Source organism: Zingiber officinale, chromosome 5A, assembly GCF_018446385.1.
Source record: "Zingiber officinale cultivar Zhangliang chromosome 5A, Zo_v1.1, whole genome shotgun sequence".
Lineage (NCBI taxonomy): Eukaryota > Viridiplantae > Streptophyta > Magnoliopsida > Zingiberales > Zingiberaceae > Zingiber > Zingiber officinale.
Window position 1 is genome coordinate 145,876,141 of NC_055994.1, and position 27,528 is coordinate 145,903,668.

A 27,528-nucleotide genomic window follows, 5' to 3' on the forward strand; every position below is an offset into this window, starting at 1 on the left:
GACCAGATGTCCCGATCATCCTTGATCCATCTCGATTTTCCTTGCGGCTTCACTCACCAGGACTTTCACCTAGCTTCACTCACTAGGGTTTTCCATCTGCCTAGCTTCACTCACTAGGACTTTCACCTGGCTTCACTCACCAGGATTTCCATCTGCCTAGCTTCACTCACTAGGACTTTCACTTTGCCCAACATCCCAGTTAGGACTTCCCAGTCAAGTATCCAGTCAATCCTTGACCTACTTGACTCTTCTTCAATCAATATCTTATTGTCAAACATCTAAACCCAAACCAAGACTCAGCTTGGTTACCCAGGTCAACCTTGACCTGAGGGATATTGCACCAACATCCCCTATGGTAGAGGTTTCGCCCAACCGTCGTAAGCGACAACGAGTTCGTGGAGGAGAACCAGAGGGATGTGCGATGGGCGAGGCCACTGGAGTCCCGATCTGCGACGGCGTGCGATCTGGCGAAGCTAACCCGATCGGCGCCTGTGGTCCGCCCTCTTGGGTCAGCGGAAGGCTGGAGTCTCTTTGATGTTTTCGCCGAACTTCCAGTGGGGGATCCCCGACATGGGGGACCCCCAGCTCGGCTGGGGCAGAGGAAACAAGGTCCACCTCAACTTCCGTTGAAGTGGATGGGGTAACTTCTGTTTCAGGGGCGGACTGCGTCCCACTTTTTCTATATCGATAAAAGCTTCTTATCTCTAATTTTTATTTGTTATCTTATTAATTAAATAACTATAGTTGATATTCTAGGTATCAAACTAAATTGATTTTCAGAAATGGTTGTCTCATATCTTATTCAACTTTAAATGATTCGTTTCCCAAAGTTTGATCATGTGACTCATCAATTTGCTACCTCTATTAAGAAGTCTGTTTAAGCAAGCAAAGAGACAAAATAGAAATTGCAGGCCACAAACAACTGGGATAAGTAGTAAGTGTAACGCACGTTGCATGTGGAAAAAAAAGTGAGAAAAAGAACTAAAGTTCACTACAATAAAATACCAAGAGAAAGAAAAAACAGTACATGATACACTTGGACAGCAGAAAAAAGACAAAAAAAACAATTGTTGGGATGACCTGCATGGATCTCATTAAGTATGTTGGATATTCAACTTAATGATTCATTACAAGAAATCAGTCATATTCTGAAAAATGCTAATGACACTTTCAGACATAGAATAAATGAAAGGGGAAATGGAAAACCATACAACTTCCGAGATCGCCCCAGCCACGACTGATGATTCCCCTCTGCTGTGTCTCTTTTAGTGCCTCCAAAATGATAGATGTAGTTTTCTTTTCATCTTCAAGGGGCTTGAACAAAAAAAAACAAGAATGATTTAAAGTCTGCACATGCACATTAAAGCATAACATGGCAAGTGGCATTGGTCGACATCCATATTTTATCTTGCAAAGACAAGTAGTACTATTCTAGTTGAAAAAAAAACTGAAGTAAGCATTAAGTTTAGCAACCAACAGAATGCAAGTGGTTTGTTTGAATCCTGAGAGTATGGCCAGGTTGGGACTACAACAACCAAAACAAATATTTAGCACAGAATAAATTTTCCTGCCACTTGAGAATCTGCACATCATTATTTTTGGCATCCTAAATCTTCGCATATCAAGTATAATGAAAGAAAACTTGACAATGTACACACACCATCCTTGGTAAAAGCACCAGGAACTGACCCAAGGATCCTATGCAGGCAAGGCATTGCATCTGCCTTAAGCTACATAAAGGCAAGTTAAGTTCTGAAACTTGAGCTGAGATGCTTATAATTTGAGTTTCTGATGGTGCATCACTGGGGTTTTAGACTCCACAAGTTTTTAAAATAAATTATCACTTTGTTGATCGATCTGTCAGGTGATAGGCCAACCGATACAGTGATTGTCATAGAGAACCCACAACAAGGTTTTTCCCATCATAATTCCTTCACAATCAGAGGTTTGCATTGAGACTCAAGGCTATAGACAAACTCATGATGTTGAACTTAGCCATCAAGCTCATGGACTGTTGGGGCTCTAAGCATTCCAAGATGCCAGCAGTTGGCCATTAAGTCTAGAGACGTGGCTTTTGGCTTTGATAATTGGTACCAAGATGATGCAAGGCAGAACCATTCTGCTCAATGTTTCGTCAGTTGGAAAGGAATGCCCCTTAATATATGTACTCTGGATGTCTGTACTTGGTTATATGAGATCATGAAATAGTAGACAAACCTCTGTGATGAACCATGGAGAACACTCAAAATCTTAAAAAAGACACTAGTAGGCAGACATGTCAATAAACTTAACCTTTAGTTGGAAACCTTTGAACAACAGTTCTGGTTTTGCAATACTGCAGTCAAAGATGGCAAATCTTAGTTGTTAACAAATGCTTTGATATGGTCTTCAGCAGACAAAAAGTAGAAGCCTCCAAAAGAACTACCTCAATGATCTTCAACATAATGTCACAGTGATGACTTTTAATAATTGGATTAAGTGAAACAAAATAACCTTTGAAGTGCTTAATCTGTGAGACTCGTATTTCTCAACAGACTTTCTTGGTTTTGTCTTAGTTAATACATGCTCCTACTCCCTCAAGGGTAAGGTACATTCAACATATCAATTGAGGTCTAAAAGAGTTGGAGCTAAAATAAAACCCCGTCGTTGATCTATGCTATTGTTTCTCAATGGGAGCAGTGGAATAGACAGTCAGACGAGCTTGCATAGCGGTACTTTTTTATGATGAACTATAAAATAAGTTAAATGGAATACTTTTAAAGTCTAAAATAGCATAAAGAAAATAATAATTTAGTTGATATCATAATATTAATAATGGAGTGAGTTGATGTTCATTTGCGATTGTTAAGATTGGAAAAGGGGAATATTCAATTGCATTTCATATGAGATAACCATTACAAGATATATGTAGGACTTAACATAGGCTCTAACCCTAAGACATGCAAGGAGGATGTTCTTCAATAACCACAGCCCATGTTATTGGTATTAGTTTAAACCAATGCGAGAATTTGAGGCAAAAGCGTTAAGTTGGAACAGGTGAGTGTCTACACTAGCTAGCTTCACCACAATTTCGAGAGCAGTGCCACATTTTGGACCCTAAAATTGATGATTCCTAGACTATGCTCCTGCTCTGGCATAGTAAGTGTCCTACATTGAATGCTCAAACAGATTCTTGCAAGTCCAGCGGAAGGCAGATCATCTGATCATGTCTTTTTGATCTCACCATCCGTACTAGGACTTGTTCAGGAAATAAAGGTGCTCATGTAGTGAAGTCTTTTATTTGTTAACAAGTATGAGACATTACTCTTTACTAGGTTTGGAGGGATAATGGTAGGACAAAATAAATTGTTGGTGGTGTGTGCTTGATTGCACACATAAAGATGCTGGTGATGTCCAGCAGTATTTTGTGCCACAATCAAAAGAAATTCTCTCGCTGATACTGGTCTAACTACAACATATAGTTGATAGAGGATCAAGGAACAAGGCATTCAACAAAAAACTTCTAGCTTTCTTAGTTACAAAAGCTTGCACTCAATCAAAATAGGATAAATATTCCCATGCATAAGGCAACAGAAAAATCCAGCTTAATAATATACCACTTAACAGAAGAATATATTTTCATCACTTGTGATGGAAACACCACTACATATATCAGAAGTGCAATATGCAAAAGTTTGTCATCACTCTCTATCAAATGAAGTATTTTAACATTGTCAAATAGGCATCCATGATGTCTGATAACTGCTACAAAAGGTCAACATGACTCAGTTATATTAATATGATTCAAAGTTCAAACTACTGCCATATTCATACGGCAGGTATGAGAATCTCGACAGTTGCCAACTCATCTAAAAGCTTCAACTGATTGATAGATATAATTTTCACAGCAGATGGCACGTTCTTTCTTATTTTACTACTCTCCTTCAAATAGAATACACTAGGAACTAGCATGGAAAAGTTGCGATAGCAAATTATTTGTTCATGACACTCAACTATTCTACTAATATTTCACTACCACATTAGGTTCATATTTATGATAGAGAGCTCACCCCATCAATACTAACCAATTAAGGAACAAGGCTCATAAGATGCATACCATGCTACCAAATCCAATGTATATAGGTTTTGGTCCCTGTTGAATCCATTCCACCAAGTGCTTTGCTGGTTTATATTTTGTCCCAAGGTCCAAGAAACAAAAACCAACAACATCAACCAATGCACCCCAATCTGTTATAGTCAGTAAAAACTGAGTCATAGTTTTAGTAGGATTAACTAAAAGGATATACCAACCATTTGCAACTGAAAGAAAAATAATATTTGAACAAAAAAATTAACCTATGTAAGAAAGTTACCTTAGAAACAGGATAAATTGCATTCCATTTAGTGATAATGTGATAGCGCTATTTTAGATATGCTCTTGATGATGCAATCTAACCAAAAGCTCTAAAATGAAATATATATAGCCTTTGTTTGATTTTGGAAAGATCCAATTCAAACTATTTACAAAGAATTCAAATTTAAGATTTTGGTATTAGTTGGCAAGTAAACAGAATCCTAAAAAGCATTCTTCAAATTGGGCTTAGTCCCACATTAAGAATTTTAGGTTTAGGAATTAAGTTGATGTTATGCATACTATGAGCCAAGAGGGATGGAATATTGGAAATTATATTGGTGTATTAACGTAGAGTTACAAATCATGAATTTATAGCTCTTAAACATAACTAATTTTATATAAAACTTAAACATAAGAATAAGTATAACTTGATTACCAAGTTGATGTCATGTCCACCTCTCAACTATGCAATCATGTGTAACAAAAACATTAATCTATAGCTGGTGGATGCATGCAAAGTGGAAGAGAAGGCCATTATTTCATTGAGTAGTGATTTGATTGTAATTTGAAGTTTGAAGTATCATTCTGTGGTTGGGTATGATATGATCGTGCTAGTGCTACCTAATAGTATTGTTCCAACACTTAACATACTTTAGCACTTATTGTATTTGTAGCATATGCTCAAGTTAATCCAGATGGATTTGCCTAATTCAATTTCCTTCCACTTGGCTTGCTTACTACCAAAAACAATGCTGCTGCAATTATTTAGTTAAACTCAAATTTGGATAAACAAGTTTAGAAAAATAAAGCATTTCAATCATCATGAGTACTGTCTAGGTAGACTACTAATGTCAAACAACACCAAATAATGAATAATAACATATTTCCAACTATTTCTGTTTCCAAAACTAATTATACAATCACATAACAAGCTATATTTCATATTTAAATTATATTAAATTAATAATTTATTATTTTAATATGACTTGATTTCGTTGAATTGCTATTATATTGATAATTGTGTTAATGAATGTGCTAGATGGCGATCACTAGTAAAAGGAGAGAGGTGATGACAGGTGCACATTAGCACCTCCCTATCATGCCACTAAGATAGGTGCATTAGCAACAATCAGGCATGGAGGTGAACCATTAACATGGACTTAATCATTAAGCCTTTTGGACGTGGTTAAATCTATCGAGATACTCTCTTTATAAAGGTTTGGGTTGTGACAAATAGATAGTGGTCCTCTATAGTTATCAAGAAATTGGAATATAATCTCTTTACATAGTTTTGGGATGTGACAAATAGATAGTCTCTTTTTGGACGTGGTTAAGTCTATCAAGATAATAGAATATAGTCACTTTAGGATAAGTGGCAAATAGATAGTTGTCCTCTATGGTTATCCAAAAATGTAGATTGCACTGCACATGGTTACTCTAAAGAAACATATATTTTGGGTCTTTGCCCATGGAAAGTGAAATTACAAATTTGTAGCTCCTGTCTCTTATGTTAATTTCAACTTGGCATGCTATAAATGGTTGTACAAATTAACAAGCAAATTTACACAAGTGAATATGTTGACCTGAAAGGAATGATGGGATACAATTGTCAGATAATGGAATGCTTGGCGATATATAGTTCAGCGGAAAGTAATAGAATGTTCAAATTATCAAAAATGAAGGATTTATTACCACTTGGCTTTGGAACAAGGTGGGGACTCCACATGTATCCTGTTGGCAAATGTGATATAGAATCATGGTATGTACTGAAGTATGCAATTGGAGGCAATTTTAACTTCTTTTTCCTGAAATCATTAATGAATCCCCTTATGCCCCACCAGACCATTAACTCCATTATTAGATATGACAGCTGATGTAAAAATGGGAAACAAATCAGCAAAAAGAAAAAAAAAAAAAAAAAGAAGACAATATGATAGCTCAAAAGAATAGTGGAAAACATGTTAAAGTAAATAAGAAAATTTGAATAGTGAAAAAAAAAAAAAAATGCATACCCTATATGCTGCACTCTGCGGCACACGTGCCAGAGGATGTGGAAATTCATTAGTTGGCCTGCCTAAAATAGCGAAAGTAAGGCTATTTGATAGTGTTAACAGTCAAATCACACAACTGTACTTCAAATGAAAGCATGGATGGATTAAAGATCTTAATTATTGACCTTGGACCCAAGGAAAATCACTTTCAACAAAATCTATCATGCATCTTCAGGACTAACTTATCAAGGATGTCCAACCATATAACATTCTAATTTGCAAATGGAATGTAAGACAAATCACTGTCTTCTCTAGAAGCAACATGCTCTTTAGCTCAGTCTTTAACCACATCAATCATAGATTTTGTATCACTGTATTCTTGAAATAAGAAACAAGTCTTAGTGATGCATAAATCTAAGTTGGGTGGATCAGAAGAGTTAAGGTAGTGTAGATTCCAGACTATGTGAGTTGCATATATTGGAAGAAACCAAAACTTCAGCTTTCAAATAAATGTAAAGTAAAATATGAGAAGTTAGTGATAATCTAGTTATAGATATAACTCACGTCCACGGCATTGTGAAGAAAATGTGAAGAGGCACTCCGAGAGCTTCAGCAACATGTAAATGTCCTGTGAGTATAATCTGGTATCAGCAAAATAAAACAAGGATGCTAAATCAATGATTTTTTACTAAATTTTTTATTTCCACAAAAGCTCCATTGCAACCCAAAAAACAACTCGAACAATCAAGCCCCTCTTTAACCTCAAGTCAAAAAAAAAAAAATACCCCACAAGAGTTGCTGAAAAACCATTTAAAAAATTGATTAAACAAGAAACTGCAACCAATATCATTGCAAATAAACTTTTCAACTTCAATTATAGCATTACACAATGGAAAATGGATTTGATGCTAGGAATTATAGAACATACAGGTGGAACCTAATCTAATAACATTAGAGCCATGCCATTACAAATTCCTATCAGAGAATCCATCTCATGATGTATATATGGCTTAAAAGTATGATCTCCGTAGTTTTGCCACTGAAGAAGTTGACCATATCTTATGGAATTGCCCATCAGTGCAAATGGCATTGCAGGTGTTTTCAGTGCTCTCTTTGGTTCAATTTCCTTGGCAATTGCTAAAGTTATAGTAGTATTATAAAATGAGAAAAGACGCAAATAGCACCCAATATGGGGGTCAAAACATAACACCTGGTATGGGGCAGAAACATAACACTTGGTAAAAGAATTCTCATGAGAATCAAACCATATGTTCACTTCCCCCTCAAGTCAGAGTACAATTATCAATCTCGAGGTCTAAAGTATCATTACTTGCTAGAGTTCCTATCGACCATGTCATCAACTCAAATGCTCTTTTAATCCTATAGTACATTTGTGCTTAATTTGTTTACCTTCAAATATAAGTCAATAGCAATTAAACCCTAAACAATTAAAAAAAATTGAGCAACAAGTTACAAAAAATACAAGCATCTCATTTAATGGTTACCTTATGGATACCAAACTATTGTGATGGCTTGAAGCATTTATTCTTGTAGCAGGCTAGTAAAATCATCCTCATAATTTTCCCAACCCAGATTAAATAATGCTCCAACCGGAGATCTGGTAATGGAATGGGTTTCTCACATGTCTATAAATATATTTTGGTCAACCACAGGAACCTAATTAGACCAAGAACATGCACAGGTACATGAAATGGATGCATCTTGATCTCTCTAAAACCAGTGATAATCCTTTTTGTTATTGTTGGTGCTCCAATTAGTGCTTCTGCTCCTCTTATCCCCTCATATTATAGTATTGAATCTCCCAATGATTGGCAAACATAATTGAAAGAGAAAATCTTCTGTTTCAATCGATTTTAGACAACAGAGGCTGGTACATTGCCTGTCCATCAATTCCACCGACATTGTGTTGGCAAAGGCAACATACTGATTTTTACTCATGCGAATACAAAATTGATATCAGTCAGCAACTGTAATGACACATTTCCATCACACCAATTGACACTTGAAGCGTGACTCATCAAGTTTATTACATGAAATAAAAATAGTCCCCGCAAATTAGAAAATAAGTTCCACTAAGGTGCCAAGCTAGGAGAAGGTTATATACCTGGCACAAACTGTTGAGAACATTTTAGGTGTGATGTTGAAAATGATAGTCATCTATGCATCAAACATTGCTTCAAAAGAATACAGCCTAACTTCTCTCAAACTGAAGATATTGCAAGGATCAAAAATTTGAGAAAGGGAAGAGAAAATTTGAAAGGATTGAAAACAAGAGAGATTATGATTGCATATTTACAGTTTCTACTCCTAAGATATAACCATATAAAAGACGAGAACATATAAAAAGAGAGAATGAGTAAAGTTCGATATTATTTCAAAGAGGAAAATATCTCAGAAAGTAGAATGAGTAAACTTTTGACATTTTCTTGAAATAAGATAGAAAAAAACTCAAAAAGAGAAAAAATGATTGATCTATCACTTAAAATTGCAAGAAACAGAGAAAATTGATGAACTACTAATAAGGAAATTGGAGTTCTAACATCCACTCTATGAGAAGAGAACACTGAAAGAAAAGAAAATTTTGCAAATTTTACTGAATAGGTGAAGATGTCAGGAAAGAGTGAAAATCTAACATCAGTTTGAGAGGAGAGATAATAGAAGTGAAAGAGAAGTCAATCAATCAATAGAATACAATCAATAACTAAAAAATTGATGGAATAGGAGCCTGGAGGTAAAGCTGTAGTCATCAAAATATGCAAATTTCTACTTACCATCCCCACTTTTTGTTTTTATTCTGCCATTTTTCATGTTTAAAATTTCTTTACATGTATAATATTTTAAAGTTGCCCCCCGCCCTACCATTTTTTCCAATACTTTTTTTTTTCCAGAAACCTGCCTCTTTTCTTTTTTTAAAAGTTTTTGCCTTTCTGACCCTGTTTCCAAAACTTGGTCCAAAGGCCCAGTTTGGACCTTAGTAGTTGACCCTAAAGACTTATTTACCTTGGGGATAGAAAAGAGACTGGATATAAAATATAGAAAGGATGTGTCGTATTAAGATGGATAAGGTTTTATTTATTCACAATGCCATTTACCTGGAAGGATGAACGTTTATTTGGGAGTGTTCCTTTGCTTATTTGCAAAAAAAACTAGAGGGATAAAATTTTTAACTACAATAAAGTGCCATCAATACCCTTAAAATGGTGCCCTGTGAGTAGTAGGTTAAGTGTGGTACTGCCAGAGACAACAATAATTGAATGTTGCTGGAGAAGAAAGGTTAGTGTGATCATTGACATAGCGAGTTAGCAGCTAAAGTGAAAAACAAAATTTGACATGCAGTTTAATTTTCCCCAAAGGGGCAATTTAGTCATTTGATAGCATAAGAGTCTCCTTCCATTTCTGTTGGCATTAAACAAAACCAAGGAAAAGTTTATTACGTTGGACCTATGATCCGTGTGGTAAAAGTCAAACTAGGTATCATTGTCAAACAGCTGTCACGGCCTATACAGATTTGGCAAGATGTGAACAGATTTCACGGCTTGTATAGCTGTGTCAAACAGCTATGAAATCTGATTTCACAGCTTGTACAGAAATAAAACAGATGTGAGCACAAAGTAGAATTCAGGGATTTAGTTAGAAAGATATTAATTTCTTATATACAGAATAATTAGTTTCCTATTCTTTATTCTATTGTAATGTTGTATATAATGAGTATTCTCATTCTGAATGTAAACAATTTATTGAGTGATATCAATTCGATCCACATTTTTCACATGGTATCAGAGCTTTAGCCTTCATTGCTAATTCTCTTTTCTACATTTCTTTGTCATGGCCGATTCTCAAACAATCATTTCCAACAACCCTAGCCAATCTATTGTCTTTGATGACGGTAGTTCAGTCTAGAAAATTGGTGATCTATAGAATATTTGAGCTTCCAATTGACTCAATGGGAAGAACTACTTGAAATGGTCTCAGGTTGTTCATATGTGCCTCAAAGGCAAAGGAAAACTTAGCCATATCCTTAGGACAGGACCTGCCACAACTGATCCAGTTTTTGAGATATGGGATGAAGAAGATTCTATGATTATGTCTTGGTTATGGGATTCCATGAACCATCCATCAATGATACATGTATGTTTCTCTCTACTGCTCATAAAATTTGGGATTGCGTTACTTGCACTTACTCAATAGCTCATAATGCTGCCTAAGTTTATGAACTTAAAGTCAAAACAGGTGCTACTAAGCAAGGAGATGAATCGATCACTGAATATTCCACGATTTTGCAAAATATGTGGCAAGAACTCGATTACTACCAAGTAATTGAGATGCAATGTGCTTCAGATGCTGCTGTTTTAAAGAATTTTATTGAAAAGGAGCATGGATATGATTTTTTGGCCGGCTTAAATCCTAAATTTGATCAGGTCTGGATCCAAATCACTGCATACCATCCCTAGCAGAGGTGATCTCTCTACTCCAAGCTGAGGAATAGATAATGGTATTAGTGTTGTACAGATTTGACAACTGTTTGACACTCCCCCTCAAGCTGAGGAATAGATATTTTCCATTCTCGACTTGACTATGAGATCGTGAAATCTAGAACTATTCAGTCCCTTTGTTAACACATCAACCAATTGTACTTCTGACGGGACATATGACATACACACTAATCCTTCTTCCAATTTTTCCTTGATGAAATGTTTATCAATTTCAATATGCTTAATCCTATCATGTTGAATAGGATTATGAGCAATATTTATAGCTGACTTATTGTAACAATAGAGTTTTATGGGGTATTCCAATTTGATTTTCAAATCATCCAGAATAATCTTTAACTAGAGTAGTTCACATAATCCTTGAACAATGTCCCTAAATCCTATTGGGGAGAGGCTATCCTTAATGTCACATACATGATAAACAGAATTCCTTGACATGTCCTAGATAACAAGAGTCCTATGCAACTCCTCAATGAGCTTTATCCTCATTTCCGAGCCATAAATGGACTTACTCCTAGGATTTTTGGGTGCACTGCTTTTGTTCATATCCACAGTCCACTTCGAGTTAAACTAGATCCTCGTGCCATCAAATGTGTCTTCCTTGGATATTCATCCACTCAAAAAGGGTATAAGTGTTACCACCCAATCTCAAAAGTTTTACATCTCGGCTAATGTTACCTTCTTTGAACATACCCCGTTCTTCTTCAAGTCCTATCCTCAGGGGGTGATTTCAATGACAAACGATAGCACTTGTGAGTTATCTGAACACATTAACGCTCTTGATCTTCCTCCTACTCAAGTTCGTATCAAATCACCTTCTATTCCATCTAGTGAGTCTCCTCCTATTGATACTCTAAGTATCCCTCAAGTGTATTCAAGGAGAAAGGTCACTCTAGAAGCAATACAAGCCCAAGAACCTCAACCACAAACCTCTGACCCTAATGCTGGGATCATGGTAAGTTCTGACCCACCTTTACAATCTACTGAATAATCCACTGACCTAACAGATAGCCTTGACCTTCCCATTGCTGTTAGAAAAGGTACTAGAGAATGCACCAAACACCCTCTCTATCCTCTATCTCACTATGTTTCTCTTAAACATCTATCACCAGCCCACAAAAGATTCATTGTGAGTCTAAATACCATGACTATTCCCAATACTATTTCTGAGGCATTGTCAAAAAGGGAATGGAGGGATGTCATGAGGGAGGAAATGGATGCATTAGAAAAGAATACGACATGGGAGGTTATTGAGAAGCCAAAGGGAAGAACATTGTTGATTGTAAGTGGATTTTCACATTAAAATACAAAGCAGATATAGATATAAAGCTAGGTTAGTGGCAAAAGGTTATACTCAGACTTATAGGGTAGATTATCAGGAGACCTTTGCTCCAGTTGCAAAAATGAATACGGTCAGAGTTCTACTATCTTTGGTTGCGCACTTCAACGGGAAACTCCTACAGTATGATGTGAAGAATGCATTTCTTCATGGAGATTTAGATGAAGAAATTTATATGAACCTCCTACCAGGATTTGAAGGGAATACTGGTAACAGAATATGTAAACAGAGGAACGCTCTTTATGATCTAAAACAATCTCCTAGGGCATGGTTTGGAAGATTTACAAAAGCCGTGAAGAAATTGGGGTATAACCAAAGCCAAGGGGACCATACTCTCTTTGTTAAGCACTCAACAGCAAAGAAGGTGACTGCTCTTCTAGTCTATGTAGATGATATCATTGTGACTAAAATGATGAAAAAGAAAAACATGATCTAAACCAGCAATGAATAAAGGAGTTTGAAATAAAGTGGGCAAACTGAAATATTTCTTTGGTATTGAGGTAGCATATTCTACCAAAGGAATTTTTATTTCTCAGTAGAAGTATGTGACTATTTTGTTAGATGAAACAAGGAAGATTGAGTGTAAACCAATTTTAATCCAATGGATTCAAATCACAAGATAGGAGAACCTAAGCAAGAACCAACTGTTGACAAAAGAATGTATCAAAGGTTGGTTGTGTTAGAGTGTAAACTAAAAGCCTAGCTTTTTGTAAACATTTATTTTAAATAAAGAATCACATTGGTCAAATGTCTACATTTATATGCTAAGTGTAGTTGTTCAATTAATTTATATTGTAGATAACATGGTGTGTGGTGTCACACACAGAAGATCATGTTATCAGTTCCTTATAAATTATAAATAGTAGCTCACGACTAAGATGGATAGGAACAAACCATTGGAATAGTCGTAGTGTAATTTGCTATTAGTTTATCTTGACTATAAAATTACACTAGTACACTCTAAGTGTATTGAGCAGGACCATTTAAGGTAGTTTCTTTTATACGGACTGCATAAAAGAACAAGACCTTTGTTATTATGGAAGTGTATGCTCTTAATCCTGATATAATAACAAGCGTATATATTTAGTATTTATTTCTTTAATTTATAGTAGGTGAGATTTAGTTCGATAAATCAATAGGCCCGATAAGTTGGGAAATAATATTATTTATAGTGTGTGTTGTTGATTATAGAAGGAAACTGTGTCTTATAATCTAGGTTGATGATGTCCCCAAGAGGAACTCATAAGGATTGTCATGTAAATCCTGCAGGTGGACTTAGTCCGACATGACAATAAGGTTGAATGGTACTACTCTTGGAGTTAGATATTAATTGAGTTGTCAGTAACTCATTTAATTAGTGGACATTCGATATCTTAAACACAGGGAGAATAACACTCATAATAAGAAGGAGCACATATAGTAATATGGGATTGGTGCGGTAGTTCAATAATAACTCTTTAGTGGTATGAGTTATTATTGATGAACTCGAGTTGGGTGTTCGGAGCGAACACAGGAAGCTCAAGTTCATCGAGAGACCAAAACCAATTCCTCCTCTCGGTCCCTGTCGTAGCCTCTTATTTATAAAGTCTTATATCCACCCGAACCCAACTTTTTACCCACCTTAAGGTGGCTGGCCAAGCCAAGCCAAGCTTGGAGCCCAAGCTAGGGCCGGCCAAACCAAGGCTAGATGGGTTCAAGTGGTGGCCGACCCTAGCTTGGAGCCCAAGTGGGGTGGTCGGCCACAATAAAAATAAAAGGGAATTTATTTTAAAATCTTTCCTTATGCAGAAGTCATGATTTTAAAAGAGAGTTTTAAAAATTAAATCTTTCCTTTTATAGTTTCTACAAAGGATTAAGAGAAAGGTTTGATATCTTTCCTTATTTGTAGTTAAAAAGAAGATTTTAATTTTTGGAGAAAACTTTCCTTAATTGTAATCATCCACATGTTTTAAAAGAGAGATTTTAATTTAAAAAAGTTTCTTTTTATAACCAACCATGAAGGGAATTTAAAAGAGAAATTTTTATTTTAAAAATTTCCGGAAACAAATAAGGAAGTTTTAATTTTGTGTTTAAATTTTCCGTGTTTGAGATCAATGAGTGGCCGACCATTAAAAGTTTAAAAGGAAGTTTTTAATTAAATTTTCCTTTTTAGTCATTGGCAAGGAAGATAAGTTTTAATTATGTTTAAAATTTTCCTTATTTGCCAAGACCAAGAAATATAAAAGAGAGGGTAGAGGTGCCTCACCTTACAAGGCATCTATTATTCCTCTCTTCTCTTCCTTGGTGTGGCCGGCCCTCTTCCATTGCTCTTCCTCTTCTCTTCTTCTTTGGTGGCCAGCGGCATCTAGTCTTGGAGAGATTTTTGGTGGCCGGATTTTGCTTGGAGAAGGAGAGATAGGAGACATTGTTTCTTAGTATCCCTTGGAGTTTGGTTGGTGGCCGAAGTTCTTCATCTCTAGAAGATTGTTGGTGGCCGAAACTAGCAAGGAGAAGGAGGCTTGGGTGGATTCTCATCTCGGTAGATCGTCGCTCACATGACGTCCGAGATAAGAAGAGGAATACGACAGAAGATCGTGAGATCTATAAGTTACAAAAGGTATAACTAGTTTTGTTTCCGCATCATAACTAGTTCATCTTTTGTATGGATTTTGAAATATCAAACACAAGAGGCTAACGATTCTAGGTTTCGGATTTATGATTCGATTTTGTGTTTCTTTTGTTTTTCGATCTTGTGATTCGATTATTCTTAATGGTTAAACCTAGGGTTACTGTAAGGAGATTAAATATTGAATTTCGTTGAAAGACTTTGTCTAGGAAGTGGTGGATGATAGAGCTGTCAGACGGGTCAACCCATGGCGGGGAGGGTCGGCCCGTGGCGGGCCAACCATTTGGCAGGGCGGGGCGGGGCGGGGCGGGCCATCAACTTGGCGGGTTGGGAAATTTCCAACCCAACCCAATCCAAGGCGGGTCGCAGGTTTGGCGGGCCAACCCGCGGGCCTATCAAATTTTTTTAAAAAATTAAAAAAATAGCTCATATCTTCAATGTTTTACTTCGAAAATATTTTATCAATCAAATGTATTCATAAACAAGTATTTTAAATATAAATGGACATAAACAAGTACTTATGTTGGGTCAAAAATACTATTTTTATTTTTAAATTATAACAAAGAAAGATAATAAACTGGCATAAAATTGTGCAAAAAAGAGGAATAGTAATTAGGACTCTTGGTTGTGCATCGAGCAGTTTAGATCAGTGGTACCCTGGCTGTGCGTGCGTAAATGAATCAAATAAGAAGGTCATCTACTTTTAATCAGGCCATCTAATTTGGGTACACACACCAAGCTCTTCATTGTGCATAATGTATGTTTCAGATTCATCGCATAAATGATCAAATAAGAAGGTCATCTACTTTTAAGATTAATCGACTTTGTGTGCATATATATTTCTTTAACTTTTGTCTATCACACTCAACTTCACAAGTATGAGCTTTTCCTAATTAGTATTTCTCTTAACGAAGAAGATAATGAAATGCTACAATTTAACCCTTGGTACTCTCGTAGTTGCAGCATTGACTACTGATATAAATTGCTTACATGTGTTTCTCATCCCGCGGGCCAACCCAAGCCCATCGCGGGTCGACCCGCATGGGTCGCAGGCCTAGGCGGGTCGGCCCGCGGCGGACTTGGGTTGATGAAATTCCAACCCAACCCGCTTAAATTGTTTGGCGGGGCAGGCCAACCCGACGGGCCTAACCCAAATTGACGACTCTAGTGGATGATCTCATACCCAAGAAGGTCTAGTGCCTCGCCATATTTAACCTGGAAGTCGATCTCTGAAATAAATATTTAATCAAATTTGTAACATGGATGGATTTGGATTAATAATGTTAAGCATCGTTTGCGATCCAAGTCTAAACCTCTAAGAACAAATAAGTTGAATTTGGAATCAATAATGTTAAGTTCTGTTTGCGATTCCAAATTTAATTTCTAAATAACACAATAGGTTGTTAGGAAAGGTTCGGGACTTGTACAAAATTTTTGTACAGGGGAACCGGTATGATATTCCGAGTAGCAACCAACAGGTTGGTAGGCTCATATACCTTGCTCGCACTCGTTCAGACATTGCATATGCTGTGAGTGTAATTATTAGCCAATTCATGCATGATCCAAGAGAATCTCACCTTCAAGCTGCTTACAAGCTGCTTACAGAGTATTACATTACCTGAAAGACACTCCAAGAAAGGAAATTTTGTTCAAGAGAAATGAGACACTAGCTTTAGAAGCTAGAGTATTACATTACCTAATAGGCATACCAGGAAAGCGAATTTTGTTCGAGAGAAATGAGACACTAGCTTTAGAAGCTTACACAGATGCAGACTATGCAGGTTCTCTAATGGATAAAAGGTACTTTCCTTGTGGTAATCTGGTGACATGGAGGAGCAAGAAACAAAATGTGGTGGCAAGATCATCTACAGAATCAAAATTTAGTCATTGCTCAAGGATTATGTGAACTACTCTGGTTCAAGATTATTCTGGATGATTTGAAAATCAAATTGGAATACCCCATGAAACTCTATTGTGATAATAAGTTAGCTATAAATATTGCTCATAATCTTATTCAACATGATAGGACTAAGCATATTGAAATTGATAGATATTTCATCAAGGAAAAATTGAAAGAAGAATTAGTGTATATGTCATATGTCCCGTCTGAAGTACAATGGGTTGATGTGCTAACAAAGGGACTGAACAATTCTAGGATTTTAAGATCTCATAGTCAAGCTAGGAATGGAAAATATCTATTTCTCAGCTTGAGGGGAGTGTCAAACAGCTGTCACAACCTATATAGATTTGACAAGTTGTGAACAGATTTCATAGCTTGTATAGCTGTGTTAAACAGCTGTGAATAGATTTCACAGCTTGTACAGAAATAAAACAGTTGTGAGCACAAAGTAGAAAATCAAGGGATTTAGTTAGAAAGATATTAATTTCTCATATACAGAATAATTAGTTTCCTATTCTCTATTTTATTGTAATGTTGTATATAATGGGTATTCTCATTCTGAATGTAAACAATTTATTGAGTGATATCAATTCGATCCACATTTTTCACAATCATATCATGTTTGGAAGACATTAATGCACTATCGAGAAAGCAAAATGAGTGGTGTTATTTCAGACCTTGTATTGAGAAAAGGAAAAGGGATGATCGCAACATCAATCAAGGGTGGTGATTGAGCTTTCTACAACAAACAAGGCATGGGATCATGCTTAATGAGTTGCAGAAGACAGATACAAGATACTGGTAGTTCAACAAATGAGGATGTGGTAGTAGTATTGTAACTGAGGAAGGAAGCTACTAGGTTAGGTTGTTTCAGGTTTCTTAAAGAAAAGAAGTGATGGTGTGGAAGGTTACATTTAATGAGAAGGCAATGCTGGATGTGTGATTTTGTATTTCATTTTGAACAAGTAGAGTAAATGACAATGTGATCATGTTTCCATAGACAAGTGACTACCTTGACTAAGGTGCAACAACAAGAAAATCTTGAGGGGGGATAAAAAAAGAAACACTAAATAGGTAGTGTGGTACCATTTCATCGAACAAGTGGTATCCCCACAAGGGAATTCAAAAGAAGTGATCCTTTGACTTAGAAGAAAACTGCTTTCATCAAATGTAGAAAGTGATGCAGTATTATTCAAAAGATATTGTGTTTGTGAAGTGTCATTCAAACCATTGGTCCTCAGCCAAGATGATATTGTGTTGGTGAAATGTTTGGCATACCAATGTGGCATAGGTGGCACAAATTCAGAGGGCAGAAACAAGAAGAGAAAGGTGCTTAGCATGTGGTGTTAGTGGAATAGATTAGGCAGGATGGATAAAAAAAGGAGAAGACAACAATATACATGGAGGAGCGTCATCGAGTTAAAGGATATGGTTTGAAATCTCATACAGTGCCAGATGAAACGGTCTAAATGTATCGTACCAACACGAAAGTTCAAAATCTCAAACCATGTTGTAGTTTCAGTCTTTGACCAAAAAGATATTGTTCAAGTATTGTGTTGATGCTCCGATGCATGGCGTCGATGATAAATTAGGTTGAAGGAGGAAGGAGAAGAAACAAAGAAGTGACATTATCCATACTAAGTGATATTGAGTTTCGGTAATTTACTAAAATGATATGTTTCGACAATTTTGCTCGACATGGTACAAGATTTAAAACTATAATTAGTATGAACAATATCACTTTCCTATGTTTCATCTCTTTCCTTCTTCAACTCTAATCCATTACCAGCATCATGCATCAAAACATCGACACAATACCGAAACCGTATTGTTCCAAAGACCAAAATTTCAGCACAACTTGAGATTTGAACTCTCCTGTCTAGAGCTAGAAGAAACCTCACTTTGAAAAGTGATTCCTTGGAATCCTTGCACATGACCTCATCTAGAGTCATTCTGCAAGTGTCAATCACCTAAATAACAATCTGTTTCGACTATGACAACCAACATGAAATACATCATGTTGAAATTAAACCATATATCCTAAAATAGTTACTCAAGCCACAAGCAACTATTAATTGAAGTGAAATTAAATGAAATGGGGTGAATTGCAACAAATATTTATCTTTATTTCGTTGGTGCATTTACATAGATCTAAACAAGGTTTCAAGCTATCAAAGTTGATTGACTAACCACTTATCTTCAAAGCATGAGCTGTTAGGAAATGAATCGATCTTTATATTTATGTTCTTAATACTACCCCCTAATGTGTGAGTATACTTGATTTGAATAGCCTAATCTAATGTATAAATTAATGAAATAATATTATTGTCATTGGTAAGATTTCAACCGAAGGCCTTATTGCTCTAAAAAGCATGATAAAGTTTTTTGGCTTCCTAACATGGTATCTAAAGAACATGTCCTAGCCCCCAGAGGCTAGCACAGTTGGTTCATGCAAGGATGTTGCTGTCAATAGGCCTGGGGTCAATTCCCAAAGGGTGCGGAATGTCTTTGCATGTGCTGTTGTTACTAGGCGAAGCCCCCGTAATTTACCTCCTTTCCTGACGGTGGGGGGTCACCCTAGAGGGGCCACTGAGGTGAAGGTTCCACCTTTTTGCTGCCAAAAGAACAGGTCCTAGGTTGATCAATTTTAACACTAACAATGCTTCATTTTACCGTGTCAAGACATTCACAATGTACCTATTAGATCAATTTCTCATTTTTTGAGTGAGGTTTTGCCATGGTCACTTTTGCACAACTTGTTACTGTATTATTTCAACCTTTTGAGAAATTATTTCCATGGTCACTTTTGCACAAAAGGAACATCAGTCAGTGAAAAGTAAAATGATTAAATTATGAGGCAACCAGACTTTAGAGGGTAAACACAATTTTCTTGAAGAAATGATGATGAGGTTTTGCCATGGTCACTTTTGCACAACTTGTTACTGTATGATTTCAACCTTTTGAGAAATTATTTCCATGGTCACTTTTGCACAAAAGAAACATCAGTAAGTGAAAAGTAAAATGATTAAATTATGAGGCAACCAGACTTTAGAGGGTAAACACAATTTTCTTGAAGAAATGATGATGTGATCCAGGCATGACAAGCTTGGTCCAGTTTATAGTAAGTTAGATTGAAGTCGGTCGAGGTTCAAGAGTTTAATGATTGAATCAGTTTAACTTGAACCTTCAACTCACCCAACAATCCAACTTGTACTAATAAGATTATTCCAAAGTACAAACTGGATCACCTCATGGTTGAAACGTGAATTTTACAATATCAAAGGATGATATAACATATTGTCAGAAAAAGAATATATGTATATATATATATGAAAATGTTATGAGATCACTAGCAGTGATCCCAAAAACAAACGTCAAAGATGCTTAGTATTCATTTGCTGATCACAATGAACAATGTGAACTATTATATAGAAAATGTTAAAGCACATTCTCATATGAATTATTCTAATAAGGGCAACCAAAATATTAGATAAATTAAAATAACACATGCATTCAGTTGCACAAACTCACCATAAGCAGGTGGGTTTGCTATTATTGCCTGAGCTAAGAAAGGCATCCCAGAAATCAAATCAGGTTCTGTGCATGCTGGAAGTAGAGAATCAATTATTTCCTTAAGTTGCTTCCGTTGTACATTAATCTCTGTAGGAGCTGCTAATAAACCCTTGTTTCTAGCCATATCTGTAATTGCAAATGTTGAAATTTTGATCAATTTAACAAAGTGGAAACGACCCTTGGATACAAGTAATGTAAGAACACAATTCAAAGTTAACCGGTTGGCTGTGACTTGATTTTATTATTATAAAAACATAGATACGTCTAAATATATACATAAATGTGGTTTACAATTCTTTCAAAGTTCCTATAAAGCTCCTATAAATAAAAATAAACTCATTCCTCATTCCTTGTACCTTGGTTCATGGCAGACTCCCTATAAGAATTCTTCAAGTTAAAACCAAGGGAAAATATCATTTCATCTTAGAATGTTTATCGATTATTACAAAATTCCCTCTCAAGTTACAAATCATCAAAATGCTAATAGAGTTTTCAAACTTTTATCCTTCAACCATTAACATAATTACTTCAAGTTGGCAAATAACAAGGAAAAATCTGACATTATTCCACCAGAGTTGAACACCCAAAAATGTCATTTTTTAGTGACTCACTGACAGTTGGGATTGTGGCAGCTTTCAATGAGTTGACACGGAAATAAGCATAAAAGATAGGTAGAAAAGGAAAAGTTACTGACAGAGGATGATGAAAAGCCTAGGTTCTATCCTCACTCAGCCTTGATTTGGTCTTGCATGACAAAACATGAAAGATGGAGAAGACAACCCTGTGTTAGAGAAATCAAGGCAGACATAAATTGGCATATGTGATGCCACTGCCTACAATATAGTGATGTCAATCGACCCATTTTGACACCTCTACTACAGTGGGCGATGCTACATACAGTGGGAAGACAATGCATGTTGTGGCTGAAGTCAACATGAAGGAATGCAAGTGTGTGTAGTGGCATTCACAAGTAAAAATATGGAGAGACAACCACTTCAACAGGATTGCTGTCACATTGGAATGGAATTGAACCAACACAGAGAAGATGTCATCAACAGTCCCCTAGACCCTCTATGAATACATCCACTGAAGAAAACTGAAGAGTAAAGATGAAGTGCTAGCAAAGAGGATATCTATGCATCTATTTCAATCTTCCTATTGTTCTTCCAGTGGTACCTATGCATTTATTTCTATCTTCCTAGTGCTCCAATACTGCAAGGATATAATGGGAAGAGAAAATCTTCTCCACTCCTTGCTCTTTAGGTTGATCAAAGTAATCAATCCTGAATTATGTAATTAAATACATACTTTTACTATACATCTTATTCTCAACCAAACAAATGAAGGGAAGAAAGTACAGGCAATCAAACATAGAACTAAAGACTAATGAATGTTACTTTTACAAGGATTTTTTTCCCGTGAAAGAATAATCCCTGAGAGCTCAAACTTCAAAATTTTATGTTGTACAAAGAAAATAAACTGAAAAAATCATGCAGTATGACCGGATGACGAATGATTTTGAACAAGAAAATGTACTTTTTTAACTGGAGAGTGACTACTTACATCCAGCCAGTATTCGAGGATCGCCGCCTAAAGGATAAAATTCCAAACCACATGACTTTACAAAAGAGCTGAAATTAACATGAGTTGCCAATCTAACATGATGACCAAACTCCTAAAGGAAAAAAAAAATCATGAAGATTTTGTTGTCAGATGAGACTGCCAGAAAAATAAAAGCAGCATCATAGACTACAAATGAAACTATCCAAAAGAGAAAAATCTTTTGAGCTGAAGAGACAATTAAAATGCTTTGAAGAAATGAAATGCAGTAACAATACCGTAATGTCCTTTCATGCTTTAGTGAGCTCATTAATGCTAGAGTGAAAGACTTACTAGAGGTTTACATTTCAGTTTGACAGAATCATAAAAAAAAACATTAGATTCTACTTGCACAAAATAAATTTTTTACTTAAACTAGCATGTGTTTAAGAATACACAGCTTCAAATCATGCAGCGCTCTCAAGAACTTTCTATGATGTGTATTTAGTAATTATGACAAGCATATCCATGATATGCTAACATTGATTTAATTTTAATACTTGATACCCACAAGGCATAACATATTAGATGTTGATTTCATAACTACTAAGAAAGTTAAATGTTTTAATATATTCTAGCAAACCTCCTTTTAAATTTATTTTTATAAAACAATGATTTGTTTTGTCGCTCAAATATGACCTGACAAATTAGATAAACCATTGACAATGCCAATCTCTAGCCAATCCTCATATCCACATTCATGAAGGGAACCATGCTCATAAATCCAATTTATGGTAACAAAACAAACATAGTTGAGTCTCTAACACAACTTTTCCTATCTAGGATAGATAGAATAAGAAAAACCATTAAAAAATTTGATGGCCTGTTTATCTTGGAGGAGGAACAAAGGAACGGATGCATTGCGAGAGAGTTGAGATAATTTTTTTTTTCATTTCCTTGGTGTAAAATTAGGGGAAGGATGGATTTCAAATCCATCTGAAATCGACGGTAAGATCTTTCCTTCCTCTCATGTCAAATCTAGTGAACCAACAACCCCTTTCTTTCCTTCCGTGCGAAATCTTGCAAGCCAACGGCTCGACAAGCTAGCGAGCTCACCGCCATAGCCTAGCCACGAGCTCATGGTGCGGCCAACCTGACAGCTAGTTCCTCCTCCCCTTTCTCTTTCTTTTTTCCCCTTCCCTACTTTCCTCCTTCCCCTTTTCCCCTTTTCCTCCTTTCCTTTTCTAGTAGTGATTCTTTTCCACCCTTGATCTTTTTCTCTTCTCTATCCACCCTTTGAGACAATGGGAGCATGAATGTATTGGAATTCAGAGTGTTAATCTTGTACAAGGATGAGAAAGATAAACAATAACATTTATGAAATAGTACAATTTTTAGCTGAATAAATCACATGCTATTTTGTTAACAAAAAAGAGGAATTTTCTGGTTTGTTAGTTTATAAATATCTTCTTAGTTGCCACTATATCACTAGTGAATAACAAGGGAATAATCATTTCCAGTTGATCTCTGACATGCATTGATAGTGCTAATGATCCTATATATCTGATTTAGTAATATATGTTTGTGTGTAATTTGGACTGGTGAGAGCATGTTTTATGCAAATCACATGTAGTGGCAATCACATGGCAAAAGAACCATAGTAACTGAATAAATTTTCATGAAAAACAACTTAATTAAAATCCGAAATAAAAAATAAAGGTTTGAACTCTTAAAGAAGAGTGTGAAAGAGAATAAAACAACATGCAAATCTATGTATATAGTCTGCTGTGTGCCTAACACATCACTCTACATATACTTTCTCAGAAATTCAAGCTCAACAAGAATTCATAGCAAAGAAGAACATATAGCTTAGCTAATCAAACCAATTGAATGTAATTAAAAACCACCATAGGGAATGCAACTACCAACCAGTATGAAAGTAATCCTGACAACAATCGCAAACTAGACCATAAAAAACTACTGCTGCACCATATTGTTGTAAAAGTATACTTGCCTGAAGTTTCTTTGCAAATGCTATAAAAGGTTGAACATCTCCTCTTGTTCCAACGACAAGTATTGCAATGTTTAGTCGTGGAATTGATTTTCCAAGGTCAAATGAAGACTCATTTATATCTACAGGTGTAGAACCAACAGCAGCAAGCTCCAACAGTTGTGATGCTACAGGAGTAGTACATTGAACATCCACCTTCACAGTACCATCATTCTGGATCTTTACCAAATTCTCAATCAACTTTTTCTGAAAGGTTGCAGTAAATTTATCAGAGGAAATAAAAGGAAATAGTATCAAAAGAAAATCCAACCTCCACTTCCAGAAAAATCATGTGATTTTGAATATCACAAATATTATTTTATTTTGTGGGATCAAGAGATATGCTGACTAGCACAAGCCCTCATTTTAATTAACTTCAAATGACTAAAGAACCTTTGATTATGGAGCAAAAGTACTACCGAATTTGTTAAATATTTGTATTAATAAAGTGGTTTATAATACTGATTGCATGGAGAAATAAACTTATGTTACAAAATCCATCATATAAAAAAATAAAATTACGACACATAATGAACACATAAGATTGAATCTACATACAGTCTGAAATGAAAATAAATCTGTCTTATATCATTCCAAGTTTACTTGCAAAGAACCTTGACAATTGTTAAAGGATGTCTAAACTAATACATTATTTGCTTAGGCTTAGAATCTTTAAGTTTGAATTTAGGAGGGGTTTTCTTTTGTCTAAATGGATAACTTGAAAAGATTCATTTAGGGGTCTGGCCATATTCACCAACAAGGTGATTGGGTGGGCTAAATTGGCAAAGACATACAGGTCTTCAGACTTATAAACATCAGATTCTTATCAATGTTGGGCCTTTAACCATTCAACAACCAAGTTCTTGAGGGGGTCAACTTGAACAAAAGCAAGAAGAAATTTATTTTTAGGGAATTTAAATTTTATTATAAGTTGTTTGAATTTGAATTCGATCCAGTTAAGAAATTTGAAAACCACTGAATAGCCTAGGAATTTAATTTGAAATTATTTGAATCGAATTCATGAAAAATTTAGATTTAATTGGATTTGACTTAGAGAAGTTTAAAGTTTGAAAGCTATTACATAGTTTTAAAAACAAAGACTTGGAAGTTGCTTGGATTGTATTTGAAAAAAAACTGGAATTAGCTTTGATATGATTTGGGAGAGTAACTTGACATGGTCGAAGTTAAATTTTTGGAAAGTTCTCATCAAGACTCATAGAGAGAGAGATGACGAGCACAAAGAAATATATTTTGATCAAAGTGGAGATATTTGGTTGGGTTTTAAAGATGTCCTAGTATAAGAGTAGTGGGCTCTTAGTCATGCTCGGCTCAAACACAGTCCATTGCCAAAAACAAAAAAGAACTTATGAATATGTCCACAAGGCTTTCTTGTTTCATGGTATTTTTAGTGGTTGGGAACCAAAAAAGATAGGGCACCTGCAAGTACATCCATACTTGGTGTGGCAATAGTTGAATGTGTAAGGCTTTAAGTTATATGAGGGAATATGATATCCGTATTGGACACAGGTATTTCCACAAAATAAATCAAGCAATGCAAATATGATATTGCTAACAGCCTGGCACTTTACCTTTTCGCTTTCTGGCAAGCTGTCCAATTTTAAGTCATACTTCGTTACTTTTTTTTCTGTCTTTGATCTTGATAAAGTAAAGTCGGGGGTCTTGTACAGCCGGCTGCTACTATTATTGCCTTGCACTGGTGCTGTATTGCAATGCTCCAGTCCTTAAAAATAAGCAACCATGAACAAAAAAATGTAAGCTTTCAAAGTTTAAACAGAGTAGTACCATATGAAAAAAAAAAAAAATCATCCTTTAATTATTTTCATAAGAGATGTTTAGACAGGAATCAATATAATTTTGATCAAATCAAGGAATAAAGAAAGCAAATCACCCTATCTACTATTATAACAGCAACTACATATGGAAGCACCAGTACACCAAGTATTCACTTGAAATGTAAAATAGCACAGAAAATATTCAACTGCTAATTTTACTCATAACTGGAACAGGATAAACAAGTTCAAACTGATCCAATTGTTTCATTGGAAGTGAATTTTTGTTGACTCAGTAGTAGGATTACAATTTGGGAAGCATAAATGAATTGACTGCTTTGTTTCATGAGCATACAAGGTAAGTAGCCAAGAAAACTAGAAAGAAGAGAAGGGGTATTCCTATTTCGTCAGATTCCATGTTCAGATTAGTCCAACCTCTGGCTTCATATTATAATAGAAAGAACAGTACAATGTTGAAGTCTGAACTCCAAATCACAACATTAACCAACTTCTCAAAAGAAGCTGCAGTTTATGTTGATCCTCTAACTGTCAAACAAAATTCAGGCAACCTATAACATAAGTCATTGTCTTGGGCTGGCAATACAGACCTATTCTAAGACTAATTGATGCTTGAGTCATTTTAGATTGGGAAATAACCTGCAAATCAGTTTATTCATTAATAATAGAATATCTATAAGCACAGTGCTTGCATTTACATGAACCAGATGCAACGACATGGAAAATTGAACAAAATGACACTCAGTTGAAGCCCTTCTTCAGGAATCAGGATAGCTCAGATCAAACAAATCTAAGCTCTATAGAAAAGGAATTTCCCATCAAGTAACTGAGAGTTCAGATTTCAATACAGGCCAAAAATGGCATCATTAAAGATGGAAAGTTTTAAGTTCAACATTGATAACTGAAGAGTGAAGGTTAAAGTTAGATATAAACAATTAGGATGATGCTTAACAAGTTTTATGGCCAAGGTTATGAATCTCAACAACATTATCAAATAGAACATTTTCAGCCGTTATTTAAGTAAATTGTCATTGACAAAAGTTGATACAAACAAATCTGAGATTTTGAGCATCAGATATCAATCTTCCAAAGCTCAATTTCGTCAAAATATGGGGTTAAGCTAACAAGACAAAATATCCATGAGGGTATAGATGGATACTTAATCAAACCATATTATGATTTCAAAGATACAAAGGAACTAAAAGACAAGTGACTATCAATAACCGAAATTAAATATTCAAGAATCTGAATAAGAATTAAATATAAACTCGAGGAGGAGGAGCGGGAGGGAAAGTCTCACGTGATTCAGAAGAAAGTTCCAAAGGGCAGTCTGAAGGATAGCCAACCCCCTCCAAAGCAAATCCTCCGAGGCCGGGCTTCTCCCCGCTATTCAACTCCGCCTCCATCTGGGAGACTTCGTTTTTCGCCATTCCCCCCGCAGCGGTAGCATCAACGCCGCAGATCGCCACGCGATTCCGACTCCAAAAATTCCTACAAGAACAGAGCCAATTTATAAATCGCCGAGCAGCTCTCTTTCCACCTACCCTAACACGAAGATTCCGCTTCAACTACCAGTCAGAACTGTACGGTCAGTCTACCAGAGCGCCCTAAGGGAGAAAAAAACACACTAAAAAATCTCCGTTCCTCCATGCGCCAGAAGACGATCCGAGGGGAGGGGAGGGGAGGGGAGGGTTCGAGAAGGGCGAGGCGTCTATATATAGAGGAGGAGAACTGGAGGAAGAAGGAAGCCGGGGGGCTGGCAACAGAGAGACGCGGTGCGGTTGTAAGAATATTCCGTTCGAGCGACGGAGGGGCCGTGCGGAAACCGCTCGGATCTGGTCTTGTGTCCACTTCTGGCGAGTTCATGAAAGGCCAATGG

At 36.0% G+C, this 27,528-nt stretch overlaps 1 protein-coding gene across 1 annotated transcript; it reads right to left on the minus strand.

The window, feature by feature from the left end:
- Positions 1-1,155: 1,155 nt before the first annotated feature.
- LOC121982256 (sterol 3-beta-glucosyltransferase UGT80B1-like) lies at positions 1,156-27,528 on the minus strand. The gene is made up of 11 exons (XM_042535239.1): positions 27,222-27,528; positions 26,950-27,140; positions 25,431-25,582; positions 23,806-24,048; positions 21,816-21,927; positions 20,211-20,378; positions 6,889-6,952; positions 6,346-6,403; positions 6,026-6,203; positions 4,097-4,227; positions 1,156-1,314 (listed from the first exon to the last, which is right to left on the minus strand). The coding sequence occupies exons 2-11, from the start codon at positions 27,077-27,079 to the stop codon at positions 1,171-1,173; spliced, it is 1,380 nt and encodes a 459-aa protein (XP_042391173.1). The 5' UTR covers positions 27,080-27,140; positions 27,222-27,528; the 3' UTR covers positions 1,156-1,170.

Coding starts and splice junctions, on each gene's coding strand:
- LOC121982256 (XM_042535239.1), bottom strand. CDS start 27,079: ATGGCGAAAAACGAAGTCTCCCAGATGGAGGCGGAGTTGAATAGCGGG. Junction 24,049..25,430: donor GCTTGCCAGAAAGCGAAAAG/GTAAAGTGCCAG, acceptor GCAACCTTTCAG/AAAAAGTTGATTGAGAATTT. Junction 21,928..23,805: donor CATTTGCAAAGAAACTTCAG/GCAAGTATACTT, acceptor TTTTTCCTTTAG/GAGTTTGGTCATCATGTTAG.